The sequence below is a fragment of the Carcharodon carcharias genome, chromosome 19 (assembly GCF_017639515.1).
Source record: "Carcharodon carcharias isolate sCarCar2 chromosome 19, sCarCar2.pri, whole genome shotgun sequence".
Taxonomy (NCBI): Eukaryota; Metazoa; Chordata; class Chondrichthyes; order Lamniformes; family Lamnidae; genus Carcharodon; species Carcharodon carcharias.
The window spans coordinates 100,931,509-100,958,829 of record NC_054485.1 but is presented as its reverse complement, the minus strand read 5'-3'; the positions used below and the strand labels follow the sequence as shown (position 1 = coordinate 100,958,829).

The following is a 27,321-nucleotide window of genomic DNA, read 5'->3' as shown; positions in this document are numbered from 1 at the left end:
TAACATTCAAGGCGATGGACCAAGTGTTGGTAAATGGGGTTAGGTAGGTAGGTCAGGTGTTTTTCACGTGTCGGTGCAGACTCGATGGGCCGAAGGGCCTCTTCTGCACTGTGTGATTCTGTGATTCAGTGATTTATCTTTCCTGGGATTTGGGCCAGGCTGGTGAGGAGTAGCATTTACTGTCTGTCCCTTAGTTGCCCTGGGACGGGACAGACAGTCATTTTGGAGGTAAATTAAGAGTCAACTATGTCACAAGAGTGCACGGCAGACAGGGTATGGATGGCAGGTTTCCTTCCTTAATGGACAACAGTAAGCATGTTGGGATTTTACAAGGATACAATAGTTTCATGGTCACCTGTACTTAGCTGTACTGCTGTACCAAATATCTGTCCATATCTCTGTACCAAATATTTGTACGAAATCTCTGTACCACATCTCTGTACCAAATATCTGTACCACATCTCTGTACCATATCTCTGTACCAAATATTTGTACCACATCTCTGTATCATATTTCTGTACCACATCTCTGTACCATATTTCTGTACCACATCTCTGTACCTCATCTCTGTACCACATCTCTGTACCACAATTCTGTACCACAATTCTGTATCATATCTCTGTACCAAATATCTGTACCATATCTCTGTATCATATTTCTATATCATATCTCTGTATCAAATATCTGTACCATATCTCTGTGCCAAATATTTGTACCACATCTCTGTACCATATTTCTGTACCACATCCCTGTATCATATTTCTGTACCACATCTCTGTACCTCATCTCTGTACCACATCTCTGTACCACAATTCTGTATCATATCTCTGTACCAAATATCTGTACCATATCTCTGTATCATATCTCTGTATCATATCTCTGTACCAAATATCTGTATCATATCTCTGTACCACATCTCTGTGCCACATCTTTGTACCATATCTCTGTATTAAATATCTGTACCAAATATCTATATCATATCTCTGTACCACATCTCTGTACCATATCTCTGTATGAAATATCTGCACCACATCTCTGTACCAAATATCTGTACCGTATCTCTGTACCCAAATATCTGTACCGTATCTCTGTACCATATCTCTGTATCATATCTTATCATATCTCTGTACCATATCTATATACTGTATCTCTGTAACATAATTCTGCACTGTATGTCCGCACCGTATCATTACACTGTACCTCTGCACTGTATTGTTACACCATACCTCTTCAATTTAGTTCTGCACATGCCACTATGAAGCATTGGTTATTCCCTCTCAACCTGTGTGTGTTGCCCATGTGCTGACTCCAAATCACAAATGCTGTAAGATGCCAGCCAGAGTGAGTCTTTCCTTTTACCTGCTATGTACTGTATATGGACAGGAGCTGACACTGAGACACACACAGGCCGTACAGTACCAGGCAGGAGTGAAGCATTCCCTTTTTACCTGAGCGTACATCTATAGAAAGTGGCACTAAGAAACACACAAAAAACACTAAACAAAATCTAGAAGGCTTTAAGTCAATGGGCTGTGATTGGAACTCAAACTATTAATTTTTTTAACATGATGTTGTTATCAAACAGGAGATAGTGCACATATATCCCGAACCATCTCTGCCATATATGGGAAGGAACTTCGGCTGCCCTGTCCTGTATCCCATCAAAAGAATGCACAGATCATACGATGGCTTCTGGTAAGTGTCTTTCTAGGTGCTTCTGGCTATTAGCTGTTGGGCACTGATAGTGTTCTGGGGCTAACACAATGACACTCTTTCTTTACTTTAAGCCTTCGCTCAGTCGATTATACACTCTTGCCTCTGAATAAGGTCATGGGTTCAAGTCTCACTCCAGAGACTGCAGCGCAAAATCTAAGCTGATACCCCTGCATAGCGCCGAGGGAGTGCTGCACTGTCAGAGGTGCCATCTTTCGCATGAGACATTGAACAGAGGCCCCATCAGGCCTCTCAGGTGGGCGTGGAAGATCGCATGGCACTATTTCAAAAATGAGCTGCGGAGCCCTCCCTCGTGTGCCAGCCAATATTTACCCCTCAACCGGTAACCCCAGAGACAAATTATTTAGTCACTGTCAATGCTGCTTGCGGGATCTTGCTCTGCAGAAATGCTGTGCTTCCTGTGCTACAGCACTGATTACACTTTCAGAAGCACTGCATCCGCTGTAAGGTGCTTTGGGATGCCCAAAGGTTGCGTAAAGGTTGCTATATCAATGCAAGTCTTTCTTCCAGAACCTGGCTGCAAGCGCTGACTGTAAAACCAGAAATATTCTCGGGACCCACCCTCCAACAGGCTGCCCCACCCCTGTTTCTGGGTTTATGCCAATGGTTTGCTGTATTCCTAGTTGGTGGAGTGGGCAATCTGCTCTCACTGCTGCTCTGCGATTCCTTCTCTAAGCTGGCTCGCCTCTTTCTCCCCCTTTAAGGCACTCCTTAAAGCCTGCCTCTTTGACCTACCCTAATATCCCCTCGTGCGGCTCCGTGTCAAGTTCTGTTTGACAACATCTCCCGCGTAACGTGCCTGTGGAAGGTCTTGCTATGTTAAGGGCGCTATATAAATGCAAGCCGTCGTTGCTTTGTTGCATGGCAGCCCTTCGCATCCCAGGGATGGAAGGACGTTCAGCAGCCTTAACCTCTCCTGGCCTGTGTCTTTTTCTACCAGAAAACCAGCTCGGTGGAGGAGTGGAAGCCGATCGCTGTGGCAAAAAGAGTCAGGGCATCGACAGAGGAGGGTCAGTTTGAGACGCTGCAGAACGGGACGCTGCTGGTCCGATCCATGACCATTGAGGATGAGGGGCTGTTCAAATGCCAAGTAATGAAGAATGGGTTGGAGGGATTCTCTGTGACTGGCGTCTCGGTCTTCAGTGAGTACTGCTCCTCACTCACAATGAGGGAAGGTGGACCCCATTGATTCAGCGTCCAACCTTTGCCACTCTTGGAGTGCTGATCCCATATCCAGGAAGCTCCCTTAATGTAACCCTCTCTCCCCAAAAGCTGTTGCAGCTGAGGGGTAAATTGGAAATGTTGAGACTGAGGTCGATACATTTTCTTTGTCCGAAGGGGGCAATCAAACAGTTACAAAACCAAGGCAAGCGGATGGGCTTAAGGTGCAGATCATTTGTGATCTAATTGAATAGAGGAAGAGGTTCTGTAAGGCTCCTGTTCTATTATCCTACATTGCCCTGTTCCTCTCAAACTACAGGCAGAACGTAAGAACATTTATGTTATGAGAATATGAAAAATAGGAACAGGAGTGGACCATTCGGCTCTTGAGTCAGTCCTTACAATCATAGCTGATCTTCTGCCTCAGCTCCACCTTTCCTGCCCATATCCTTGATTCCTGGAGGGATCAAAGATCAGTCTATCCCAGCCTTAAATATATCCAACGAAGGAGCATCCACAACCTACTGCAGTAGAGAATTCCAAAGATTCACAACCCAATGAGTGAAGAAATTTCTCCTCATCTCAGTCCTAAATGATCGGCCCCTTATCCTGAGACTGTGCTCCCCCTGTTCTAGATACCCCGTCTGATGGGTGTGCGGTGTTGGGGGTGGGAGGCAAACAATCTCTCAGTGCCAACCCTGTCAAACCCCTTCAGAATCTTATATGTTTCAATGAGCTGAGGGGTGAATTTCTCTCTCATCTCCACTCACTATATTCCCTCCACTGCAACTTTCCTGTCTCTCTCTCTGCCTGTTTTATTCATGCAATTATTGTTATTATTCCTCTAAGCTTTGTTCCCTTGTTCCAAACAGGAACATAGGAGATGGGAATTAGAATATAAAAGCAGGCATCTTTTGCTACAGTTGTACAGGGCAGTGGTGAGGCCACATCCAGAGTACTCTGTACAGTTTTGGTCTCCTTATTTAAGAAAGGGCACAATTGCTTTAGAGGAAGTTCAGAGAAGGTCGATAGACAGATTCCTGGGATGAGGGGAGTTGTCCTATGAGGAAAGGTTGGGCAGGTTGGGCCTGTAACCATACGAGTTTAGAAGAATGAGAGGTGATCTTATTGAGACGTCTAAATTCCAGAGGGAACTTGACAGGGTGGATGCTGAAAGGATGTTTTCCCTCATGGGAGAGACTAGAACCAGGGGACACAGTTTAAAAATAAGGGGTCTCTCATTTAAGACAGAGATGAGGACAAATCTTTTCTCTCAGAGGGTCATGAGTCTGTGGAATTCTCTTCCCCAGAGAATGGTGGAGGCGGGGTCATTGAATACTTTTAAGGCAGAGGTAGATAGATTCTTGACTAACAAAGGGGGGGAAGGCAGGAAAGTGGCATTGAGGCCACAATCAAATCAGCAATGGCCTTATTAATGGCACAGCAGGCTCAAGGGGCAGAATGGCCTACTCCTGCTACTAATTTGTATGTCCATAAGAATAGGAGGATGGCATTCAGCCCTTCGAGCCAGTTCTCCACTGGATCAGGACTGCTCAGCTCCACTTGCCTACATTTGATCTATTTCAATTCAAGCTTACCGACATTCCTCCCCACACCAACCCCGCCAAGTGCAGCTCACAGCCTTGCAATCCTCCAATCAGCCGTGATCTCATTGAATGGCGCAACCGGCTCCAGGGGCTGAATGGCCTCCTGCGGTTCCAAAGTTGCTTGCAAGCTTTCCTTTCTGTTCTAAATCTCTCACATTCAATCTTAAATCTAAAGCCCCCTCGCTCTTGCTCCCTGAATCACTGCGAACAGTCTGTTTCTATCTACACTGTCCCATCCTGTCACAATTTGACACACATCTATCAAATCACTCCATGATCTTTGATCCTCCAGCTAACAGTCCCTAATTTTTCAAGCCTTCCTTCGAGTTTGGTATCTCCTTGAATCTGTGCTATTCCCTGTCTCCCCCTTCCTATAAAATGGAGACCTAAACTACACCAAGTAGCCCAAATGTGAATCTTACTCAAGCTTTTACACTGATGAAAAAGCGATCACATCTCCACTTTTATATTCTACAACCCTTGCCTATATTAGATTAGATTTTTCTATATCCTTATCCACTTCAGGAGCAGCTTCTAATGTGCCATGAACCTGAATCTCCAAGTTCCATGCTTTTTCCATGTCACTCACCATTCTGCCATTCAGAGTATAATTACTACTTTTACGTAAATAATGATATATCACTTTACACTTTCTGCACTGAATTCCAGCAACATTTTTGACCATTCTACTAGCTTATCACTGATCCTTTAAGGTTTGCTTTCACCTTCATAGGTACCATGATAGATTTTAGGGTTTGTAAGGGGTAATGTGTGGGACCTCCCATGATGATGATGTAAAAGAACATGTGACTAGGAGGGGCGAGGAGAATGTTCATGGCTTCAGCTGTGTGACACCTAGTCATGGATTGCTGTACATAGTTCAGTTGTATAAAATAAACCAGCTGTTGTTTGAACATACCAGCGTCTCAGTAATCATTCTGAAGCTAGACTAACCAGCATACAACAGATAGATAGCTAGATGGATAAAAGAAACAGAGCATTCAATATAATGATGATTGGATCGATTGATTGATTGATTGATTGATTGATTGATGGAATGAATAGACAGACAGATGGATAACAGATAGATAGATAGATAGACAGATAAACAGATAGATAACTAGACAGACAGAGAAACAGGCAGAGCATTAGATAAAATTATTAATTGATGGATAAGTCGACCAACTGATAGTGTTGGAATGAAAGAAAGATGGATAGGTAGATAGATAGATAGATGGATAGATAGATATAAATAACACCTGCTATAATGTTCTGTTATCTATAACATATAGGAAAGTTGTGGAGGTGCTGTGGGTAACTGTGACAGACCTTGTGCTGCCGAAAGCTGACATGATTATGTTCATTTGCAGAGCCACCTGCCAAACCAGAGTTTATAGAAAGTTACCCGACGTTTACAGCTGGAACACATTCTGAGGTAATGATATTTTCAGACTGGCTGCTTTGGGATTCTGTTTGCCCTGGTGAACCGCAATCTGTTGGGTTTGTGAATTCCTGGCCTAGCGTAGGCCGATGTTTGCAATCAAACCCACCTGTGTTCTGCTGTCATATCAGACGGGTGGGAGCATCTTTCTGGAGGAGGGAAGGAACCTCAGGAGGGTGGAGACAGGCTCCCTGGGGAAAACAGTGCATGAAGTTGGTGTTTCATTCAAAAGTAAATTAGGGAGATCTCTTTCAGGGAAAGTAACATTTTTGGGTATAATGTGTGAGTGGTTTGAGATATGACATATGGTAAGTGTAGCAATGCTTGGGTGCAACAGATGACTTTGGACCAAAGCTCTTCACTACTTGGGTTTTCCTCATCTCCTCTGGGTCTATTGTAGACTAACTGATGAAGATTGACATCCCAGGCATGTTACCTTGGGCCAGAGGCACTGACTGCTCAATGAGTAGTTTGACTACTGTGGCTCCCATAGTGGTGCATGCACCTGCCAACTGAATGCAAATGGCTTGACCTCGCCATGACACAACACGCCAGGGCGGAGGTCAGGAGCCAAGGTCACTGGCGGACAACCCTGGGCGCTTACTGCAGCCAAACATTCCCTCCTATTGCCAGACCCAGGAGGCCTATGGAGGAGGGATACAGTTCAACTTAGTGAGGAGGAAAAGTGGGCAGTAACGGATTGAACACCTGTTGTACTTTCCCTTAAAGTCAAACATCTGCTCCCTCTACCCCGGCGCAGTGTTCGTTACAAACAAAAGGCCCTGTAGCAACTCACCGAGTCTCCTTCAACAGCGCCTTTCAAATCCGTGACCTCGACTACTTACCTCGACAAGGGCAGCAGATGCATGGGAACACCACCACCTGCATGTTCCCCTCCAAGTCACACACCATCCTGACTTGGAAATATACTGTCATTCCTTCACTGTCACTGGGTCAAAATCCTGGAACTCCCTCCCTGGACTGCAGTGGTTCAAGGAAGCAGCTCACCACCACCGTCAAGGGCAATCAGAGATGGACAACAAATCGATCCAACCCCACTGATTTTGCATCCACGCCATGCTGAATGAAAGTTCTCCATTCTCTTTGGCCAACGACCTTCACTTAATGAGCCCAAAGTGAACCCAAAGACCATTCTTTCTCCTTGTTACTGAGGTTGCCTTCAATTTTGTGTCTCTCTTTCTGGCAGATTGGAAAGTGTATCGCGAAGGACGGATATCCCGTTGGTAACATCACCTGGTATAAGAATGGCAAAGTGCTACTTCATAATGGAAATGGTGAGAAACTTGCTGACCCAATGCTACCTTTCACTTTCAAATCCCTTCAAGGCCTCACCCCTCCCTACCTCTGCAACCTTCTCCAGCCCCAAAACCTCCGAGGTATCTGCGCTCCTCCGAATCTGGCGTCTCGAGCACCCCTGATTTTAAACGCTCCGCCATTGGTGACCCCACCACCCCCCCCCACCTCAAGCTCTGGAATTCCCTCTCCACAGCTCTCCACCTCTCTTTCCTCCTCTACTTTGTTGCTTAAACCTGTTCACTTCCAGAATTGTTTTGCCTTAAACTCAATTCCCAAGTTGCCGCGGGTGGGATTTGAGCTCATATTCTTGGTCCGGTAACCCAACCACCGCGTCCTCAAGGTGGTAGCTGAGTTACTGCAATTCCCCTCAAAGCCGGATGAAGGGAATACCAAGAGAGCTTCACAGCGTGGATGCAGAGACCCCCCTGGAGAGTCTTCGAACGATGGATCATAGTCTGACAATGGGGTGTGGGCCATTCAGGGCTAAGATGAGGAGAAATTTCTTCACTCAGAGGATTGTGAATCGTTGCAATTCTCCACCCCTGATGGTTGAGGGATGCTCAGTTGTTGAGGACATTCAAGGCTGAGATTGATAGGTTTTTGGAGGCTAAGGGAGTGAATGAAGTGATATGGGGATTGGGCAGGAAAGTGGAGCTGGAATAAGGATCAGCCATGATCTTATTGGAGGGTGGATTAAGCTTGAGGGGCCGAGTGACCAACTCCTGCTTCTATTTCTTATGCTCTAAGAGGCTGCTAATTGTCATCGAGTGACCACACCCCCCCCCTCCCCCACCAACCCCGCAACCCCCTCACCCACACGGGCCTCTTGATTTCAACCAGGTAGGTGAGGTTGTGATGCTACTCATGGCACAATAGCCTAACGATGTTCACCGGGGCAGATGTTCTTGTGGTGATTGGATGGCTTGGGCACAAGGAGGAGAGGGCACCCAGCAGGGAGGGTTCACACTGCGGCCAACACCAGCCCCCTGGACTTCCTTAGACTTGCGTCGTAAACTCTCCAATACACTTCCGGCCAAGTAATGGCAGTTCAATTGCAGATGGAGATCAAGGTGCTGCAACCACATACTCGGTTTCAATTCCCCAGTAATTATATCTGGTTGCAATGCAAGAGCAGGCCTGTTATCTCTGGAGTGTGTTGTGTGTACCTGCTTCGCACCCACGTAAGAGGAACTCTGCAATGACTCACTATCTGCGTATTTCATATCAATACAAGTGTTATCTTCCTGTACAAGCTTTATCTCTGCATCCTTAATGTTTATAGGTTCCAGTTAAAAGGGAGCACCAGTGTCTGCTTCTGCTTGGCTGGATTTAAGGAATGCACCTTAGACACCGCGACAGGCCAGAGTGTAACAACTTGCATTTATGTAGCACTTTTCATGAGAAATTTGTACAGCACCTTTCATGACCTCAGTAAGTACTCCTAAAGCGCTCTCCAGCCAACTCTTGGAAGTATAGGCACTGCTGCAATTTAGGAAATGTGGCAGCCGATTTGGGCAAAGCAAGCTCCCACAGACAGTGATGGCCAAGGAGGTCTGCTTCACACAAGAGTGTAATCAAACAACGTTTGACAGCGCTGCCAAAGCAAAAAAACTGAGGGTGCTGGGAACCTGAAAGGAAAGCAGAAAGTTCTGGAAATACTCGTCCAGGCAGCTCCCTGTGGAGAGGGGAACATAGAGGCAGGAGAAGGCCATTCAGCCCATTGAGCCTGCTCTGCCGTTCAATATGATCGTGGCTCATCGTCCACTTCAATGCATTTTTCCTCCACACTATCCCCATATCCCTTTACACCAATGATATTTTAAAATCTGTCAATCTCCACCCTAAACGTACCCAATAATTGAACTTCCACGACCCTCTGGGGTAGAGAATTCCAAAGATTCGCCACCCTCTGAGTGAGAAAATTTCTCCTCATCTCGGTCCTAAGCGGCTTCCCCTAAATTCCGGAGTTAATGTTCCAGGTCAGTGACCTTTCATCAGAAACCTACTGAGTATTTCCAGCATTTTCAGTTTTTATTTAACCCTTGACAGCAAGCTTTTTAAGGAAATACTGGGGCAAGGTTAAAAAGTTAGGTCCTAAGGGGACGCTAATGTCACTGGACTAGTAATCCAGAGGCCCAGATTAAGGATCTGGGTACAGGGGGTTTAAATCTTACCGTGGCAGCTGGTGGAATTTAAACAACATTTAATAAACCTCGAAATAAAAGGTGGCCTCAGTAATGGCACCGTTAAACTATCATCAATTGTAGCTCACCGCCACTTTCTCAAGCTGTGCATAAAAGGCTGGCCTTGGATCGCGTTCCACGAGAGGGTTTAAAAAAAAAATCTGCCAGGAGGTTTAGAGAGGGAATTCCAGAATGTGGAGCCCAGGCAGCCGAAGGCATGGCGATTAGGATTGGGCCTTCTCAAGAGGCTAGAATTGGGGAAGCGCAGACCTCTTGGAGGGTAATGGGGGTTGGAGGAGATTACAGAGGGGACCGGGAGGGGGAGGGGGTTGGGGGGTGTGGAGAGGGGGGTGCGGGGTGAGGCAATGGGGTGATTTGATGAGAATTTTAAATTGGAGGCGTTGGTGGATTGGGAGGCACCGTGGTCAGCGAGCACAGGGGGTGAGGTGCGAACGGGAGTTAAGCGCGAGTTAAAATAAAGGCAGCGGCAGAGCTTTCAATGAGCTATGGGGGTCAACAGACAGGACGGAGCGTTACCAGCAAGGCTGGTGGTAAATCAGCTGAGGGATCGTATGGAGGCAAGTGTGTTGCGTTTGGCCTAAGAATTCCTGGGCCACAGGAGGGAGGCAGGGTGCGGGTGTGAGCGAGGAATGGGTCCGCCGGCTAATTGCAAAGTGAGCACTGTGAACAAGATATCGGGTGCTCTGGGTTTTTAAGCGCGCCCTCTCTCCCCGTCATGATGGATCAGCCAGCGGGATCCTGGCTGTCAAGGCTGTTGCTTACAGAACCGCAACCCGGCAAGGCCCAGCCTCTTTATGATTAATTCATTCTGGGGCACGTGGGCCTCATTGACAAGGCTGGCAGCTACCTGGGGTTGGCCCGAGGAGCAGCTGGCGGGGTGGGTTCTTCTGGAACCAAGCTCCCACAGCGCTGACACTCTCTGCGTGTCCGTTTGCCACAAGCGAGGGCCCTGGCTTTGGCCGTGTTCCCTCTTTCACAGTTTGTGCGGCCGTTCAGCAGCCTTAGAGGGGACTGCATGCAGTGCAACACACGGGGCGGGCAAACCTCAAAGGAGAATTAGAGGGAACGCTGACCAAAAAGGCCACTTCAGAGGACAGGAAAGAGTCAGCCACATCGGAGCGGAAGCGGAGTCACATACAGGCCAGACTGGGTAAGGCTGGCAAACTAGAATTGCAGAACAAAGCAGCAGAGAAGAAGGCCATTCAGCACATCATGCATGTGACAGCTCATTGAGAGAGCCGCTCAGTTGGCCCCACTCCCTGAATAAAGGACAAGAGCGAACCAGCTGGATTTTTAACAACAATTCAACAACACTGATACTGATCTCAGATCTTTATTCCAGAATTATTATTTTTTTTAAAATTCTCAAACTGACAACTCATGTCCTCCTGTATATTTTGTTCCTGCTTCTGGGTGATTAGAAACGTAACCACCATACAATACCCTAGGGTAGGCAGGCAAACAGAGGGTACGTTTAAGAAAAGTAAACCAATTCATGCTGTAGTATGGCTTGTGTATTATATTTCCAATAGCGGGCCACACCTTCCCTGAACTATATGGGGAATGTTGGTTAGAATTTACTTGTGGGATTGCAGTATCAGGTAACCCAAATCCCTTTGATTTGAGTCTGCATAATTTAAACACTGAATGCCAAAAGTTAGTGATTAATATGATTACCACCGGGTACCAACCCAAGGTGTCAGTTATCCCTTAATTCAGCTAGGAATCCGGTGGTAGTTGTATTACTAGCCATTGAATTTGGACACATCCAAGTCACAGCCTGCTGACCCATGCAAAGCCCTCCTGGTTAAAATTGGGAGAACTGTTCCACAGATGAGTCACACAGCAGCCTGACATAGTCATCCTCATCGAATCATACCCTACAGCCATTGTCAATGAGTGAACTGACTGAGAGTGTGTGTGGTGGAGGCAGATTCAGTCATGGCTTTGGGAATTGGATAATTAGACTTCACAGTATCACAGAATCACAGAATCACAGTGCAGAAGAGGCCCTTTGGCCCATCGAGTCTGCACGGACAGGTCAGAGACACCTGACCTACCAACCTAATCCCATTTACCAGCACTTGGCCCATAGCCTTGAATGTTATGACGTGCCAAGTGCTTATCCAGGTACTTTTTAAAGGACGTGAGGCAACCCGCCTCCACCACCCTCCCAGGCAGCGCATTCCAGACTGTCACCACCCTCTGGATAAAAAAGTTTTTCCTCAAATCCCCCCTAAACCTCCTGCCCCTCACCTTGAACTTATGTCCCCTCGTGATTGACCCTTCAACCAAGGGGAACAGCTGGCCCCTATCCACCCTGTTCATGCCCCTCATAATCTTGTACACCTCGATCAGGTCGCCCCTCAGTCTTCTCTGCTCCAACGAAAGCAACCCAAGTCTATCCAACCTCTCTTCATAACTTAAATGTTTCATCCCAGGTGAATCTCCTCTGCACCCCCTCCAGTGCAATCACACCCTCCCTTGGAAGACCTCCCCCCTCCAGAGGCACATGAGGCAGACAAAGCGCGTGCTTAGGCCTGTTTTCCGTAGTTTGTTTTTCCCGGAATAGGCAGCTGGATTGAAGCCAGAGGCTGGCTTGAGAGGTGCCGCTCTGCATCGAGCGTGGCTGACCAGGGTCACCCCCTGCTCCTGCTGCCCGCCATGGGGGTGTGGGGAGGATGTGAAGGCTGACCGTCAAGCTGCTTGACCCCGGGTGTAACCTCCCATTCTCGGCGGGCTCGCTGCCCGTGGGACACCCGTGTTGCCTCTGAGGGGGGAGACCCACCGTATCTTCCGCCCATCGGGCAGTTGGGCGGACAGCGACGGGCGTCCCTCCAGCCTGAAGACCCCCGGCAGGTGACCTCCCGCCAAGCGAGGACTGCCGGATGACCGGAGGCCGGCAGGATCCGGTGCTCGGCAGTGCCACAGGGGCGACCGTGGCTTTTGCTGGGACAGCACCAACTGGCCTGGAGGCCCAGGATCGTGGACTGACCCGGGAAAGAAGTGCTGGTGTGAGGGGGTGGGGTGGGGTGGGGTGGGGTGGGGTGAAGTCTAGTGGTGGGTGGGTTGTGGGGAGAGAGTTGGGGGGGGGGGCGGCGGCCGTGCCATGGGGGTCAGCAGCAAGGCAGGGGTTTGGCTGTTAGCGGCCACCCCCCCACCACCCCCCCCGCCTCACAGCCATGCCCTCAGTCAAGCGCTAATTAGCACAGATCAAGAGACCCTCCGCAACGCCCCCCCCCCGCCACCCCGGCTCCTCCAGTTGACATGCACAGCTTTAGTGGGCCATGCAGGCTGACTGTCCCACTCAGAGCTGGGAGGATTGAAGCAGAGGAGGGAAGAGGCCTTTAGGCGGTTGTGAATTGGCCACATAAGGGGCTTGTGAAAGCTGGTGGGGTGGGGGGAGCGGGGAGGGGGGCGTCGGGAAGTGGACCATGGGCCTTCCCATCCAGAACCTACCTCCCCTTGGAGGCAGGAAGGCGGTCGGGTATCAGTCCCGATCGTTAGGGACTGCCCTCCTCCTGAGGCGTTTTGGTGGGGGGGGGGGTGCGCAGAAGATTCCGGCACCCGCTATGAACGCACCTTCCATGGCGGCCAAGCCCAGGAGCAGGACTCAAACCCGGATCCCCCGGCCGGGGGTCTCTCGGCCCCGCCCATCGCTGGGATCGTCTGGTCCTGCCCAAAGTCAATGGCGTGCGGGGGAGGGGGGAGGTTTGGGAGGGTCGGGGGGGGGTTGTGGGGGGGGTGCTGTGTGTGTGTGTGCGGGAGAGTGGGAGGGGTAGAGGGGGGCCGGTGCAGTTCCCACATGACATGGCCGGAAAATCCCGGCCTCTGTCTCAGAAGCAGGGACGCTGCCCACTGCAGCAGAAGATCTCCACTGAAGTGGGGATATTTGCAGGGCGGATGGGGAAGAGGCAGGAGTGGGACCAGCTGAGTTGTTCCCGCCAGTACAGACGCGATGGACCGAATGACCATCCTTCTGTGCTGTAACCAGCCTGTGAGCCCATGTTCCAGGGTGGCCCCATTCCCCACCCAAAAGCCAAATTCTGCAGATGCTGGAAATCTGAAATGAAAACAGAAAATGCTGGAAGTACTCAGCAGGAGTGGCAGCAAATGCAGAGAGAGGAAGAGAGTTGACGTTTCAATTCTTTAATGGGCATCGCTGGCATGGCCAGTATTTGGTGCCCATCACCTAATTGCCCTTGAGAAGGTGGTGGTGAACTGCCTTCTTGCACTGTGTGGTGTAGGTACAGCCACAAGTCGATGACTAGTTGCTGTTCAAATGCAAACAGAGAGATAGAGAGAGAGAGACAAGAGAGTAAAACCAAAACCCACAAAGAAAGGGGGGAAGAAAATGGGGGCAGAGGTTATGATCTGAAATTGGTGAACTCAGTGTTGAGTACGGAACACTGTAAAGCACCTAATCGAAAGATGAGGTGCTGTTTCCCGAGCTTGTGTTGAGCTTCATTGCAACATTTCAGTGGGCCAAGGACAGAAAGGTCAGCGCATGAGAGCAAGGTGGAGAATTGAAATGACAGGTGACTGGGAGTTCGGTTTCATACACACATACAAATAGCAGCAGAAGCAGGCCATTTGGCCCCTCGAGCCTGCTCCACCAATCAATGAGATCATGGCCGATCTGTTTGTGTTTTGAATTCCAAATTCCCATCAGCCCCCGATGGCCTTTGATTCCTTTGCCTAACAAGAATCTGTGGGCTTTGCTGGCTGGGCCAACATTTATTGTCCATCCCTAGCTGCCCTTGAGAAGGTGGTGGTGAGCTGCCTTCTTGAGCCACTGCAGTCCGTGTGGTGTAGGCACACACACAGTGCTGTTAGGGAGGGAGTTCTAGGATTTTGACCCAGTGACAGTGAAGGAACGGCGATATATTTCCAAGTCAGGATGGTGAGTGATTTGGAGGGGGAGTTCCAGTGGTGGTGTTCCCATCTATCTGCTGCCCCTGTCCTTCTAGATGGTAGTGGTCATGGGTTTGGAAGGTGCTGTCTAAGGAGGCTCAGTGAATTTCTGCTGTGCGTCTTGTAGATGGTGCACACTGCTGCTACTGTACATCGGTGGTGGAGGGAGTGAATGTTTGCGGATGTGGTGCCAATTCAAGTGGGCTGCTTTGTCCTGGATGGTGTCAAGCTTTCTGAGTGTTGTGGGAGCTGCACTCATCCAGGCAAGTGGAGAGTATTCCATCACATTCCTAACTTGTGCCTTGTAGATGGTGGACAGGCTTTGGGGAGTCAGGAGGTGAGTTACTCATCGCAGGATCCCTAGCCTCTGGCCTGCTCTTGTAGCCACAGTATTTACATGGCTAGTCCAATTCAGTTTCTGGTCAATGGTAACCCCCAGGATGTTGATAGTGGGGGATTCAGTGATGGTGATGCCATTGAGCATCAAGGGGCAACGGTTGGATCCTGTCTTGTTGGAGATGGTCATTGCCTGGCACTTATGTGGCATGAATGTTACTTGCCACTTGTCAGCATAAGCCTGGATATTGTCCAGGTCTTGCTGCATTTGGACACGGACTGCCTCAGTATCTGAGAAACCATGGATGGTGCTGAACATTGTGCAATCCCCACTTCTGACCTTATGATGGAAGGAAGGTCATTTATGAAGCAGCTGAAGATGGTTGGGCCTGGGACACTACCCTGAGGAACTCCTGCAGTGATGTCCTGGCGCTGAGATGATTGACCTTCAACAACCGCAACCATCCTCCTTTGTGCTGGGTATGACTCCAACCAGTGGAGAGTTTTCCCCCTGATTCCCATTGACTCCAGTTTCGCTAGGGCTCCTTGATGCCACACTCAGTAAAATCTACCTTCACCTTAAAAATATTCAGTGACCCTGCTTCCACTGTCTTCTGGGGCAGGAAGTTCCAAAGTCGCACAACCCTCAGAGAGAAAATATTTCTCTTCATTTTCGTCTTATAAGGGGGACACCTAATTTTAAAACAGTGCCCCCTTGTTTTGGACTCACCCACAAGAGGAAACTGCTTTCCCACATTCACCTTGTCAATACCGTTCAGGATCTTATATATTTCAATCAAGTCACCCCTCACTCTTCTAAACTCCAGTGGAAACAAGCCCAGCCTGTGCAACCTATCCTCATACGACAAACTATTCATGCCAGGTATCAATCTAGTAAACCTTCTCTGAACTACCTCCAATACATTTACATCCTTCCTTAAATAAGGAGACCAAAACTGTACACAGTGTTTGAGATGTGGTTTCACCAATGCCCTGTATAACTGAAGCATAACATCCTTACTTTTACATTCAATTCCTCTTGTAACAAAGGATAGCATTCTACTGGCTCTCTTGCTGTACCTGCATGCTAACTTTTTGTGACTCATGCACGAGAACACCTAGATCCCTCTGCACCTTGAAATTCTGCAGTTGTTCTCCATTTAAGTAAAACTCTGCAATTTTATCCTTCCTGCCAAAGCGGACAACTTCACATTTTCTCTCCATCTGCCAGATTTTTGCCCACTTGCTCAACCTATCAATATCCATCTGCAAACTCTTTATGTCTTCTTCACAACATACTTTCCTACCTATCTTTGTGTCATCTGCAAATTTAGCTACCATGCCTAGTCTCCTCTCACCTAAGTCATTGGTGTAAATCTTAACAAGTTGAGGCCCCTGTGGGACTCCACTAGTCACATCCTGCCAATCAGACAAGGACCCATTTATGCATACTGTTTTCTGCCAGCCAGCCAATCTTCTATCCAGGCTAATATGTTACACCCTCCACCATGAGCTTTCATTTTATGCAATAACCTTGATGTGGCATCTTATCAAATGCCTTCTGGAAATCCAAGTACACTACGTCTACAGGCTCCCCTTTATCCATGGCACATGTTACTCCTTCAAAGAACTTCAAAGTGTCCAGCTATAACCTCCTTAATGATTGATTCTAACACCTTCCCCACGACAGACATCAGGCTAACTGGCCTATAGTTTCCTGTTTACTGCTCCCCCCGTCCTTCTTGAAAAGGGGAGTGATATTTGTTACTTTCCGGTCTGATGGAACCTTTCCAGAATCCAGGAAAATTTGGAAAATTAACACCAATGCATCTACTACCTCATTAGCCACCTCTGTTAAGACACTAGGGTGAAGTCCATTTGGACCCGGAGATTTGTCAGCCCACAGCTCCATCAGTTTTCTCAGAACTGCTTCACTGGTGATTGTAATTTCAACAAGTTCCTCTCTCCCCTCCACCTCCGATTTAGAGCTATCCATGGATTTTTTTTAATCCTCTATAGTGAAGACAGAAGCAAAATATTTTTTTCAATTCGTCCGCCATTTCCTTATTATCTAATATTAACTTCCCATTCTCAATCTCTAGAGGACCAACATAACCTACTCTTTTCCTGTTTAAATACCTGAAGAATTCACTAACGCACTACAGCTGGTCTAGATTATGGAATGAAGAGCTCACTATCACACTGAAGAATTTAGAGCTGGTATAGATTATAGAATGAAGAATTTACTAACACATGACAGGATATAGAGATGGTCTAGATTATAGAGTCTAGATTATAGAATGAAGATCTCACTAATACACTGCAGAATGTAGAGCTGGTCTGGATTATAGAATGAAGATCTCACTAACACACTATGGAATATAGAACTGGTCTAGATATAGAATGAAGATCTCACTAACAGACTACAGAATATAGAACTGTTACAGATTGTAGGATGAAGGACTCACTAACACAATACAGAATACAGAGCTATTACAGATTATAGAATGAAGAGCTCACTATCACACTACAGAATATAGAACTAGTCTAGATTATAGAATGAAGAGCTCAATAACCCTTTACAGATTAAAGAGCTGGTCTAGATTATAAAATGAAGAAATCACTACAGAATATAGGGCTTGTCTAGATTATAGAATGAAGAACTCACTAGCACACTACAGAATGTAGCGCTTGTCTAGATTATAGAATGAAGAACTCACTAACCCACTACAGAATATAGAGTTGGCCTAGATTATAGAATGAAGAACTTACTAACACACTACAGAATGTAGAGCTGGTCTGGATTATAGAATGGAGAACTCACTAACACAACACAGAATATAGAACTGGTCTAGATTATAGAATGAAGAGCTCACTAATACACTACAGAATATAGAGCTGTCTAGATTATAGAATGGAGAACTCACTAACACACTACAGAATATAAAGTTGGCCTAAGTACTAAATTGCATTGTCACTGACATTCTCTGTAATGTAAAGCTGAGATAGTTTCTTGAATACTGCAGTACTAACAGTATACAGAATGTAAAACTGAGCTGTCATCTGTTTCCACCTCACAAAGCATTATTTTACAGAGTGGCCCAAATCAGTACCCTACAGGGTATTCTCAAAGCTAAGCCATCTGCATATTGTGAAGAGAGTTGCTGAGTCTAAAATGTAAACTAGCTCTTTATTCAGTGACAGTGGTGAGCACCAACATTCCATCCATTTCTGTTATATGGATATTACAATTGCTGTATATAGTGCACACTATTCAAGAAAGGAGGAAGACAGATATTAGGGAACAATAGGTTAGTTAGCCTGACATCAGTCTTCAGAAAAGTGTTAGAATCTATATTAAGTAAGTCTTGAAATGTACTTCAAAAATCATAGTGCAGTCAGACAAAGTCAGCATGGTTTCTTGAAAGGCAAATCCTGTTTGACAAATTTATTGGAGTTTTTTTGAGTATGTAACTTGTAGGGTAGATAAGGGGGAACCAGTAGATGTAGGATACTTGGTTTTCTAAATGACATTCAATAAGATGCTACACAAAAGGCTAATACACAAAGATAAGGGCTCATGAAGTCGGGGGTAATATGTTAGCCTCAATGGAAGATTGGTTAATGGATTGGAAGCAGAGAGTAGGGATAAATGGGACAGTTTCAAGTTGGCAGCTGTGACTAGTGGAGTGCCAGAAAGAACAGTACTGTTCAGCTATTTATGATTTATATTAATGACTTAGATGAAGAAACCTAGAGCAATGTACCTAAATTTTCTGGTGATGCAAAGTTAGGTGGGAGTGTAAACTGTGAGGAGGACACAAAAGCTGCAAAGTGACATAGACAGATTAAGTGAATGGGCAAGAAGTTAGCTGATGGAGTATAATGTGGGGAATTGTGAGATTATTCACTTTGGTAGTAAGAATAAAAGGGAAGAATTTTTTAAAAAGGCATGAAACTTGTCAATGTGGATGTTCAGAAGGAATTGGGTATACTTGTACAAGTAACACAGAAAATTACCATGCAGGGACAGGAAAGAAGTAGGACAGTGAATGGCATGTTGGCCTTAACTGCAAGGGAATTGGAGTACAAGAGTAAGGAGGTCTTGCTACACTTCTACAGGGATTTAGTGAGACCACACCTGCAGTACTGTATGTAGTTTTGATCTTCATATTTAAGGAAGGATATACTTGAATTGGAGGGAGTACAGTGAAGAGTTACCAGATTGGTCCCTGGGATGAGAAGGTTGTCCTATGACGCAAGCTGTGTAAAATGAGGTTAGAAGAACGAGAGGTGGTCTCAATGAAACATACAAGATTCTAAAGCGGTTTGACGGGGTGGACACTGAGAGGTTGTTTCCCCTGACTGGGGAATCTAGAACACAGGGGCACAGTCTCAGGATATGGGATCGATCATTTAGGACTGAGATGAGGAGGGATTTCTTCACTTAAAAGGGTTGCAAATCTTTGAAATTCTCTACCCCAGAGGGTTGTAGATTGTGCATTGTTGAATATACTTAATGCTGGGATAGACAGATCTTTGGTTTCTCAGGGAGTCAGTAGTTTTTGGGAGTAGAGTTGAAGCAGAAAATCATGGCCATATTTATTGGCAGAACAGGTTCTGCCAGCCATACGGTTAACTCCTGCTCCTATTTCTTATGTTCTTAAACTTAATCCAGACTGTACAAAATGAAGAATGAACTAATTCTCTATGGAATATGGACTCAGAGCCTGGTCGATAAACAGTCTGGTTTAAGTTTATGTTTGAGAATTGACTGTGCTTTTCATGACACAAAGATATCCCAGCTCTTTCTGCTTTTCACTGGTGGTTTCTTTATACTTTCCTAGTTTTTTAACCGTTTGCACCTCTATATTTCCAGAGACACAAGTAAAAGTGCGTATCATGAAGAACCAGAACACCGGGCTTTACACAATAGAGTCAACGTTATATTATACACTAAGCAAAAATGACATGAATGCCAAGTTCCTTTGTGAAGTGGTTTATCCTTCCCAAGAGGGGAGTGACACGCAGAGCTCTGAACCCATGAAGATAGATGTGTATTGTAAGTATTGACTTTTAACTGTTTGTGAAGACTTGAATGCAGCTCCTGTATGTGGGGAGGTTATTCTGTACAACACCCCTCCCACTTCCTCCTCTCCCCCCCCAAAATTCCCCCTCTCCCCACAACTTCCCCCTGCCCCCCCAACTACCTCCTCTCCCCCCAACTTTCCCCTCTCCCCGCCCACTTTGCCCTCTCCCACCTACTTCACCCTCTAGCCCCTCTACTTCGCCCTCTCCCCCCCAACTGCCCCCTCTCCCCCTCAACTTCCCCCTCTCCCCCCCACTTCCCCCTCTTCCCCCCCACTTCCACCTCTCCCCCCACACTTCCTCCTCTCCCCCACTACTTCCCCTACTCCCCCCTCTCCCCCTACTTCCCCCACCCGCTACTTGCCATTCCCCCTCTTTCCCCCCCCCCCTACCCCTCCCCTCCCCCAACATGCCATTGGACAATGTTGTCTAACAGGTGACTGTCCTTCCACACACTCCGAACAGTGCACCTGCCTTGAATACAGGTGGGAAGTGTGGGGGGGTTGGTGGGGGGAAGGTGATCATGCATAGTATTTACCTAAAACACAGGAAGGAACAGGAGACACTGTGTACGGGTTGAAGTAGCATAAGGGAGCGGCAAAATGGTTTCAGAGCAGGTATTTCCCACTCCTGAGCAGACTGGCCCATCTGTTAAGATGTTTGGTTATTGATTGGTCCATTGTCTCTATGGGGGTGTTTGGTTGTTGATTGGTCCATTGCCTCTATAGGGTGTTTGGTTGTTGATTGGTCCATTGCCTCTATAGGGTGTTTGTTGATTGGTTTATTGCCTCTATAGGGTTTTTGGTTGTTGATTGGTCCATTGCCTCTATAGGGTGTTTGGTTGTTGATTGGTCCATTGCCTCTATAGGGTGTTTGGTTGTTGATTGGTCCATTGCCCCTATAGGGTGTTTGTTGATTGGTTTATTGCCTCTATAGGGTGTTTGTTGATTGGTCCATTGCCTCTATAGGGTATTTGGTTGTTGATTGGTCCATTGCCTCTATAGGGTGTTTGGTTGTTGATTGGTCCATTGCCCCTATAGGGTGTTTGTTGATTGGTTTATTGCCTCTATAGGGTGTTTGTTGATTGGTCCATTGCCTCTATAGGGTGTTTGTTGATTGGTTTATTGCCTCTCTACAGTGTTTGGTTGTTGATTAGTCCATTGCCTCTATAGGGTGTTTGGTTGTTGATTGGTCCATTGCCTCTATAGGGTATTTGGTTGTTGATTGGTCCATTGCCTCTATAGGGTGTTTGGTTGTTGATTGGTCCATTGCCCCTATAGGGTGTTTGTTGATTGGTTTATTGCCTCTATAGGGTGTTTGTTGATTGGTCCATTGCCTCTATAGGGTATTTGGTTGTTGATTGGTCCATTGCCTCTATAGGGTATTTGGTTGTTGATTAGTCCATTGCCTCTATAGGGTGTTTGGTTGTTGATTAGTCCATTGCCTCTATAGGGTGTGTGGTTGTTGATTAGTCCATTGCCTCTATAGGGTGTTTGGTTGTTGATTAGTCCATTGCCTCTATAGGGTGTTTGGTTGTTGATTAGTCCATTGCCTCTATAGGGTGTTTGGTTGTAGATTGGTCCATTGCATCTATAGGGTGTTTGGTTGTTGATTGGTCTATTGCCTCTATAGGGTGTTTGGTTGTTGATTAGTCCATTGCCTCTATAGGGTGTTTGGTTGTTGATTGGTCCATTGCCTCTATAGGGTGTTTGGTTGTTGATTGGTCTATTGCCTCTGTAGGGTATTTGGTTGTTGATTGGTTCATTGCCTCTACAGGGTGTTTGGTTGTGAATTGACTTAAGAGAAAAAGCTAACAGAGGGAATATTTGCGACCAATTAGATATTAAACACAGAATGTTGAATAAATGAAGTGAAACATAAAGATTTTTTTAAAAAACGGGTGGAGGCTGATTTCTTGGGGGTCTCATACCTGGTTTCACCCTCTCAATGTTTCTACCATCACTACTCCTCAGGTCACCCACCCATTTATTCCTCTAAATTTTCACATATACCAGTGTTCTTCTGCCAGTGGCGGTTCCCAAAGACATTAAGTGTGGGTCCCCGACCATTGGTGTAGTGCACTCTGGCACCTCCAACCAGGGCCCGGACAGCAGAGTGCGGCAGAGCAGAGTGCTGGGGTCCCGTGGAGGAGTGATGGCTGCAAGGTCCGGGGCCTTGGGAAGGAGAGACTGGCTGCGAGGTCTGGGAGTGAGCTGCTGTGGAGCGGAGCCCCAGGTCGTGGAGTGTGGGAGAGAGAGGAAGAGGGTGACTGCTGAGTGTGTCTGTGTGTTTGTGTGTGTGTGCGTGTGTGGGAGTTAGAGTGATGGGAGTGAGTGAGTGTGTATGTGTATGGGAATGAGAGAGTGAGTGAGTGTGTGGGAGTGAGAGGGTGAATATGTATGTGTGTGGGAGTGAGAGAAAGAGGAAATTGTGTGAGTTTGTGTGTATGGGAGTGAGAGAAAATGAGGAGAGTGAGTGAGTGTGTATTTGTGTGTGGGACTGAGAGACTGTCTGTATGTATGTGCATGTGACAGAGTAAGTGTGTGTGTGTACGTATGTGACAGAGAGTGAGTGTGACAGAGAATGAGTGTGTGAGTGTGTGTGTGGAAGTGAGAGAGTGAGTGTATGTGTGTGTGTATGTGAGTATGTGACAGAGAGTGAATGTGTGTTTTTGGGAGACAGACAGTGAGCGTGTGTTTGTGGGCAACAGAGAGTGTATGTGTTTGTGGGAGAGAGATAGACAGAGAGTGAGTGTGTGTGGGAGACAGAGAGTGAGTGTGTGTTTGTGACAGAGAGTGAGCATGTGTGGGAGAACCGTGAGTGTGTGTTTGTGACAGACAGTGAGTATGTATTTGTGGGAGACAGAGAGTGAGTGTGTGTTTGTGACAGAGAGTGAGCATGTGTGGGAGAACCGTGAGTGTGTGTTTGTGACAGAGAGTGAGTGTGTGTTTGTGACAGAGAGTGAGTGTGTGTTTATGGGAGACAGAGAGTGAGTGTGTGTTTATGGGAGACAGACAGTGAGTATGTTTGTGACAGAGAGTGAGTGTGTGTTTATGGGAGACAGAGAGTGAGTGTGTGATGGGGGATACAGAGAGTGAGTGTGTGTTTGTGGGAGACAGAGAGTGAGTGTGTGTTTGTGACAGAGAGTGAGTGTGTGTTTGTGGGAGACAGAGTGAGTGTGTGTTTGTGATAGAGAGTGAGTATGTGTTTATGGGAGACAGAGAGTGAGTGTGTGTTTATGGGAGACAGAGAGTGAGTGTGTGTTTGTGGGAGACAGAGACTGAGTGTGTGTTTGTGACAGAGAGTGAGTGTGTGTTTGTGGGAGACAGAGAGTGAGTGTGTGTTTGTGACAGAGAGTGAGTATGTGTTTATGGGAGACAGAGAGTGAGTGTGTGTTTGTGACAGAGAGTGAGTGTGTGTTTGTGACAAAGAGTGAGTGTGTGTTTATGGGAGACAGAGAGTGAGTGTGTGTTTGTGACAGAGAGTGAGTATGTGTTTATGGGAGACAGAGAGTGAGTGTGTGTTTGTGATAGAGAGTGAGTATGTGTTTATGGGAGACAGAGAGTGAGTGTGTGTTTGTGACAGAGAGCGAGTATATGTTTATGAGAGACAGAGAGTGAGTGTGTATTTGTGGGTGACCCGTTTGTATGCAGGAAATGGGTCCCCTCCTTCAGGAGTGTGGTGATCCTGACAGCATCCTCCACCTGAGGAGGTGCCACCTGGGATTGCGATGTAGCTGGGCCACTCGAAGTGTTCAAGGGGCAGTCACCATCACAGTGGGATGTGATATACAGGAGGGCGCCACCAGCTCACAGGGAGAGAGAAGCACATTCTGCAGGCAAATCCCTCACCCTGGCACCGAGGTGGGGCCAAGTCAGTCTGCTTCAAGCCTGCATTCCCCCAGAAAGAACAACGTATCCTGCTTTTCGATGAACGTCCTTTCTTCCTTTATGTCATTGCAAGCCGTGTGAACCACGCAGTGGCCTCTATTAGAGCAGTCGACGCAGCCCTCACATTGCAGGTTTGTTGCTAAAGTGGCCCTTGTGTGAAAAGTAGTGAAGATCACTGCTGTAGACCATCCCTCTTCTCTCTGCACGTTCAGTGCGTTGAAATCAAGACTCACTGATGGAATCCTAATCGAATTCATTCTCCGTTCCTACGGCTTCAGTTCCTCACCATCTCCAGGCTGGGGAAATATCTTCGCACAGGGTGATCAACACACGGTTTGGGCATTGTGTCGAGTGGCCGAGGTAGTAGACTGCTGGGACCATTTAACAAACAGCTTGGATGCTGCTAACAGAGGCATTTCAGAATGGATGGGCCTGCAACCTTGGGTTGCGTATTAGTCTCGTGTGACCTTTATACTGACAGGCAATCCCTTCCCTTGCCTGCAGTACTCCTTTCTAACCAACTGATGGCGGTGTCGCATTATCTCAAAGTAAACGAGCCTGAAATCTGACCTAGTCCGAAGACTGGGATTTCGATAACAGGTTTAAGGTGGGTCAATTTGCTGCCAAAGGTAAAACGCTTTAAAATAAAAAGTGTCTGAGCTGATTTGGAGATACGCTGAAAGCCCGACAATTCACACCACATCAGGCAAAAGAGGAGTGCCGCATGTTAAAGGGCGCGTTACTTCAATGCTCAGTCTCCATGTGGCAGTTCAGGAAACATGGTTCCGGACTGGTGAATGGATTCACCTCTGGTCTTGTTGGATTGGAGGGGGTGAGAATCACAAGACCACGTGTCCCTCACACGCAGGAGGGTTCGGATTTCTTCCCCATTGAAAAGAATATGCATGGATGTGTTTAAGGGGAATCCTGTTAAATACCTGAGGGACAAAGGAATGGAAGGCTATGATGGCAGGGAGACATGAAATGGGGTGGGAGGAGGTTCATGTGGAGCTTGAACACCAGCTGGGCTGAACGGTCTATATCTGTGTTGACAATTCGATGGAATTCTATGTAAATCCCTTTGTTGTTTAATATCCCCACCTTATTAAACCCCATTGTCTCATTACCATCAGTTCACTGGCCTCATTCTCTCTCTCTCTCTCTCCCACTTCTACCACACTCAACATGATGGGCTTGGATTTCTCAATAAAAAGGAAGAATTTGCAGCTCTTGTCACTGCCTCAGTATATTCCCCAAGTGCTTTACAGCCAGTGGACTGCTTCTGAAATGGTGCCACAGCCCTTGCAAGCAAAGATAGCAACTAAAGCACCTGCGACAGCGTCATCTTCTGCATGAGACACTGAACCGAAGCCCTGCCCTGTCAGCTTATGAGCCAGAAGGCCCTGGGTTCAAGTCCCGCTCCCGAGACTTGAGTGCAAAACCAAGGCTGGCATTCCCAGTGCCATACTGAGGGGAGCGCTGCACCGTCAGAGGTGCCATCTTTCGGATGAAGCGTTAAACCGGGGGATCTGCCTACCCTCCCAGGCGGGGGGGGGGAGGGGTGGTGTGGTGGTGAAATAAGATCCAGAAGGATCTAAAAGACCCCACGGTCATTATTTCAGGGTAGTTCTCCCTGGCGTGCTGGCCAACGTTCGTCCCTCAATGAATATCCCTTTTAAAAAAAAAACAGGCAACCTGGCTATTATCACATCGTTGTTTGTGGGGACCTTCCTGTGAGTAAATTGATACTACGTCACAAGAGTGACAGTGCTTCAAAAAGTACTTCAGTTGGCTTTGGGGCGTCATGAGGTCCCAAAAGGCGCTATGCAAATGCAAACCTGTCTTTCTCCAGATGCCTAAGCAATACTTGTCTTCCCCTTTCCTGTGTACAGATCCAATAGAACATGTGAGGATAGAAGTGGACCCGTCCAACCACGTGATCAGAGAAGGTGACACCATCACCCTGAGCTGTTTGGCTGACACCAACCCTTCACCAGCAGAATACATCTGGGAGAAAGATGTAAGTTTTGCAACATGATGCTGAGCATCTAAATCTGATTCTTGCACATCATCACGCACCTCGCCATTTCAAACTCCAGGAATTTAGCTTTTCGCAAACGTTTGGGAAGTAACCTCCTGTCGGACTGTTGCTTTTGTGTTTAATTAGAGTTGAAGTACTTGCGATATCTGGATTGCTTTTTTAGAATGATCCCCAATGGCCAGGTAATATTGAGCACTGCCAAATGAAGTTGATTAATTTTTCTTCAAGGGTCTGGGCAGAATTTTTGCTTTTCAGGTAACGAAGCGAGCTAACTGCTCTCTCAGTCCTGGCAGAATACGTTTAGGGAGAATCTGACTAAAAGCGGCTCCACTACAATCCCACAGGCGGCACCACTGGCTCCTCAGGCAACTGCATGTACCCAATGCCCGCACAGCTGTGGAGTCACAAAATGGTAGAGTCTTCACAGTACAGGAGGAGGTCATTCAGACCATCAAGTCCCTACCGGGTCTCTACAGGACAATCCAGTCAGCCCCATTACCCCACATCCCCCCACCACCATCACCACCACCACCACCACCACCACCACCCCACTAGCTCTATCCCCGTGGCTCTGAAAGTTTATCTTCCGCAAGCGCCCAACCAATTTCCTTTCAAAATCACAGGATTACTATTTCAACAGCAGGTCATCTGTGAGGCAGCAGTAACGTATTGCTCAACTGTTGGTCTTGTAGCGTAGGTGGTGGGGTCACTGGTAATTTTCTCATACTGCCCAGAATGAAAAACAGGAGTAAAAACTGGGAAATAAGAGTTCTGGTCCCAACTGGTCTTGTATACCCTAGAATAGAACAACAGTAAAACTGGGAAATAAGAGTACTGGTCCCAACTGGTCTTGTATACCCTAGAATGGGACACCAATAAAACTGAGAAGTAAGAGTACTGGTCCCAACTGGTCTTGTATACCCTAGAATGGAACACCAGTAAAACTGGGAAATAAGAGTACTGGTCCCAACTGGTCTTGCATACCCTAGAATGGAACACCAGTAAAACTGGGAAATAAGAGTACTGATCCCAACTGGTCTTGTATACCCTAGAATGGAACACCAGTAAAACTGGGAAATAAGGGTACTGGTCCCAACTGGTTTTTAGCTTCTGGGTGGTGTCAATCCGCCAGATTAACCCTTGGTTTGCTGGTAGGTTCAAGGAGAGCCTGGTAGGATTTTTGACTCAAGTACCGAAGGCCTGATTGAATCTCAACCCGCCCAATGGGAACACGGCGTACACTGGTCTTACACCCCAACATCAGCCGCCGGAGCTTACTCTCCGTCAAACGGGTGTCAAATTGGGCGGGGTGTAAAACGGACATCTGAACTGAACTCATGCCGCCCTGGCCGGAGTTAGCTGATTGATTCTGAATCCCCTCCATGACCCCCCCACCCCCCCACCAACTAGGTGAGCAGTGTGGGAGCAGTGACAGGTGCGGTCTTACTTTTAACTTAAGCCGCCCGGGACCCTGCAGGACTGGGGGCGTGTTTGGGTTCGGGCCCGGGTCATGTGCTATTCTCATAACGCCCGCCCCTCCCCTCCATCCCACCCCCACCAACCCAACCCGCACATCCCCTCCTCCCCC

General features: G+C 47.3%; 1 protein-coding gene across 1 annotated transcript in view; it reads left to right on the top strand.

The window, feature by feature from the left end:
• Window positions 1-1,685: 1,685 nt before the first annotated feature.
• The window catches only part of LOC121291293 (CD166 antigen-like), a 38,470-nt gene continuing 12,834 nt past the window's right edge, over window positions 1,686-27,321 (top strand). The window contains exons 1-7 of the mRNA XM_041212365.1: window positions 1,686-1,695; window positions 2,119-2,177; window positions 2,675-2,876; window positions 5,873-5,937; window positions 7,151-7,238; window positions 19,594-19,776; window positions 25,585-25,712. Coding sequence (XP_041068299.1) covers window positions 1,686-1,695; window positions 2,119-2,177; window positions 2,675-2,876; window positions 5,873-5,937; window positions 7,151-7,238; window positions 19,594-19,776; window positions 25,585-25,712 — 735 coding nt within the window. The remainder of the gene's footprint in view (window positions 1,696-2,118; window positions 2,178-2,674; window positions 2,877-5,872; window positions 5,938-7,150; window positions 7,239-19,593; window positions 19,777-25,584; window positions 25,713-27,321) is intronic.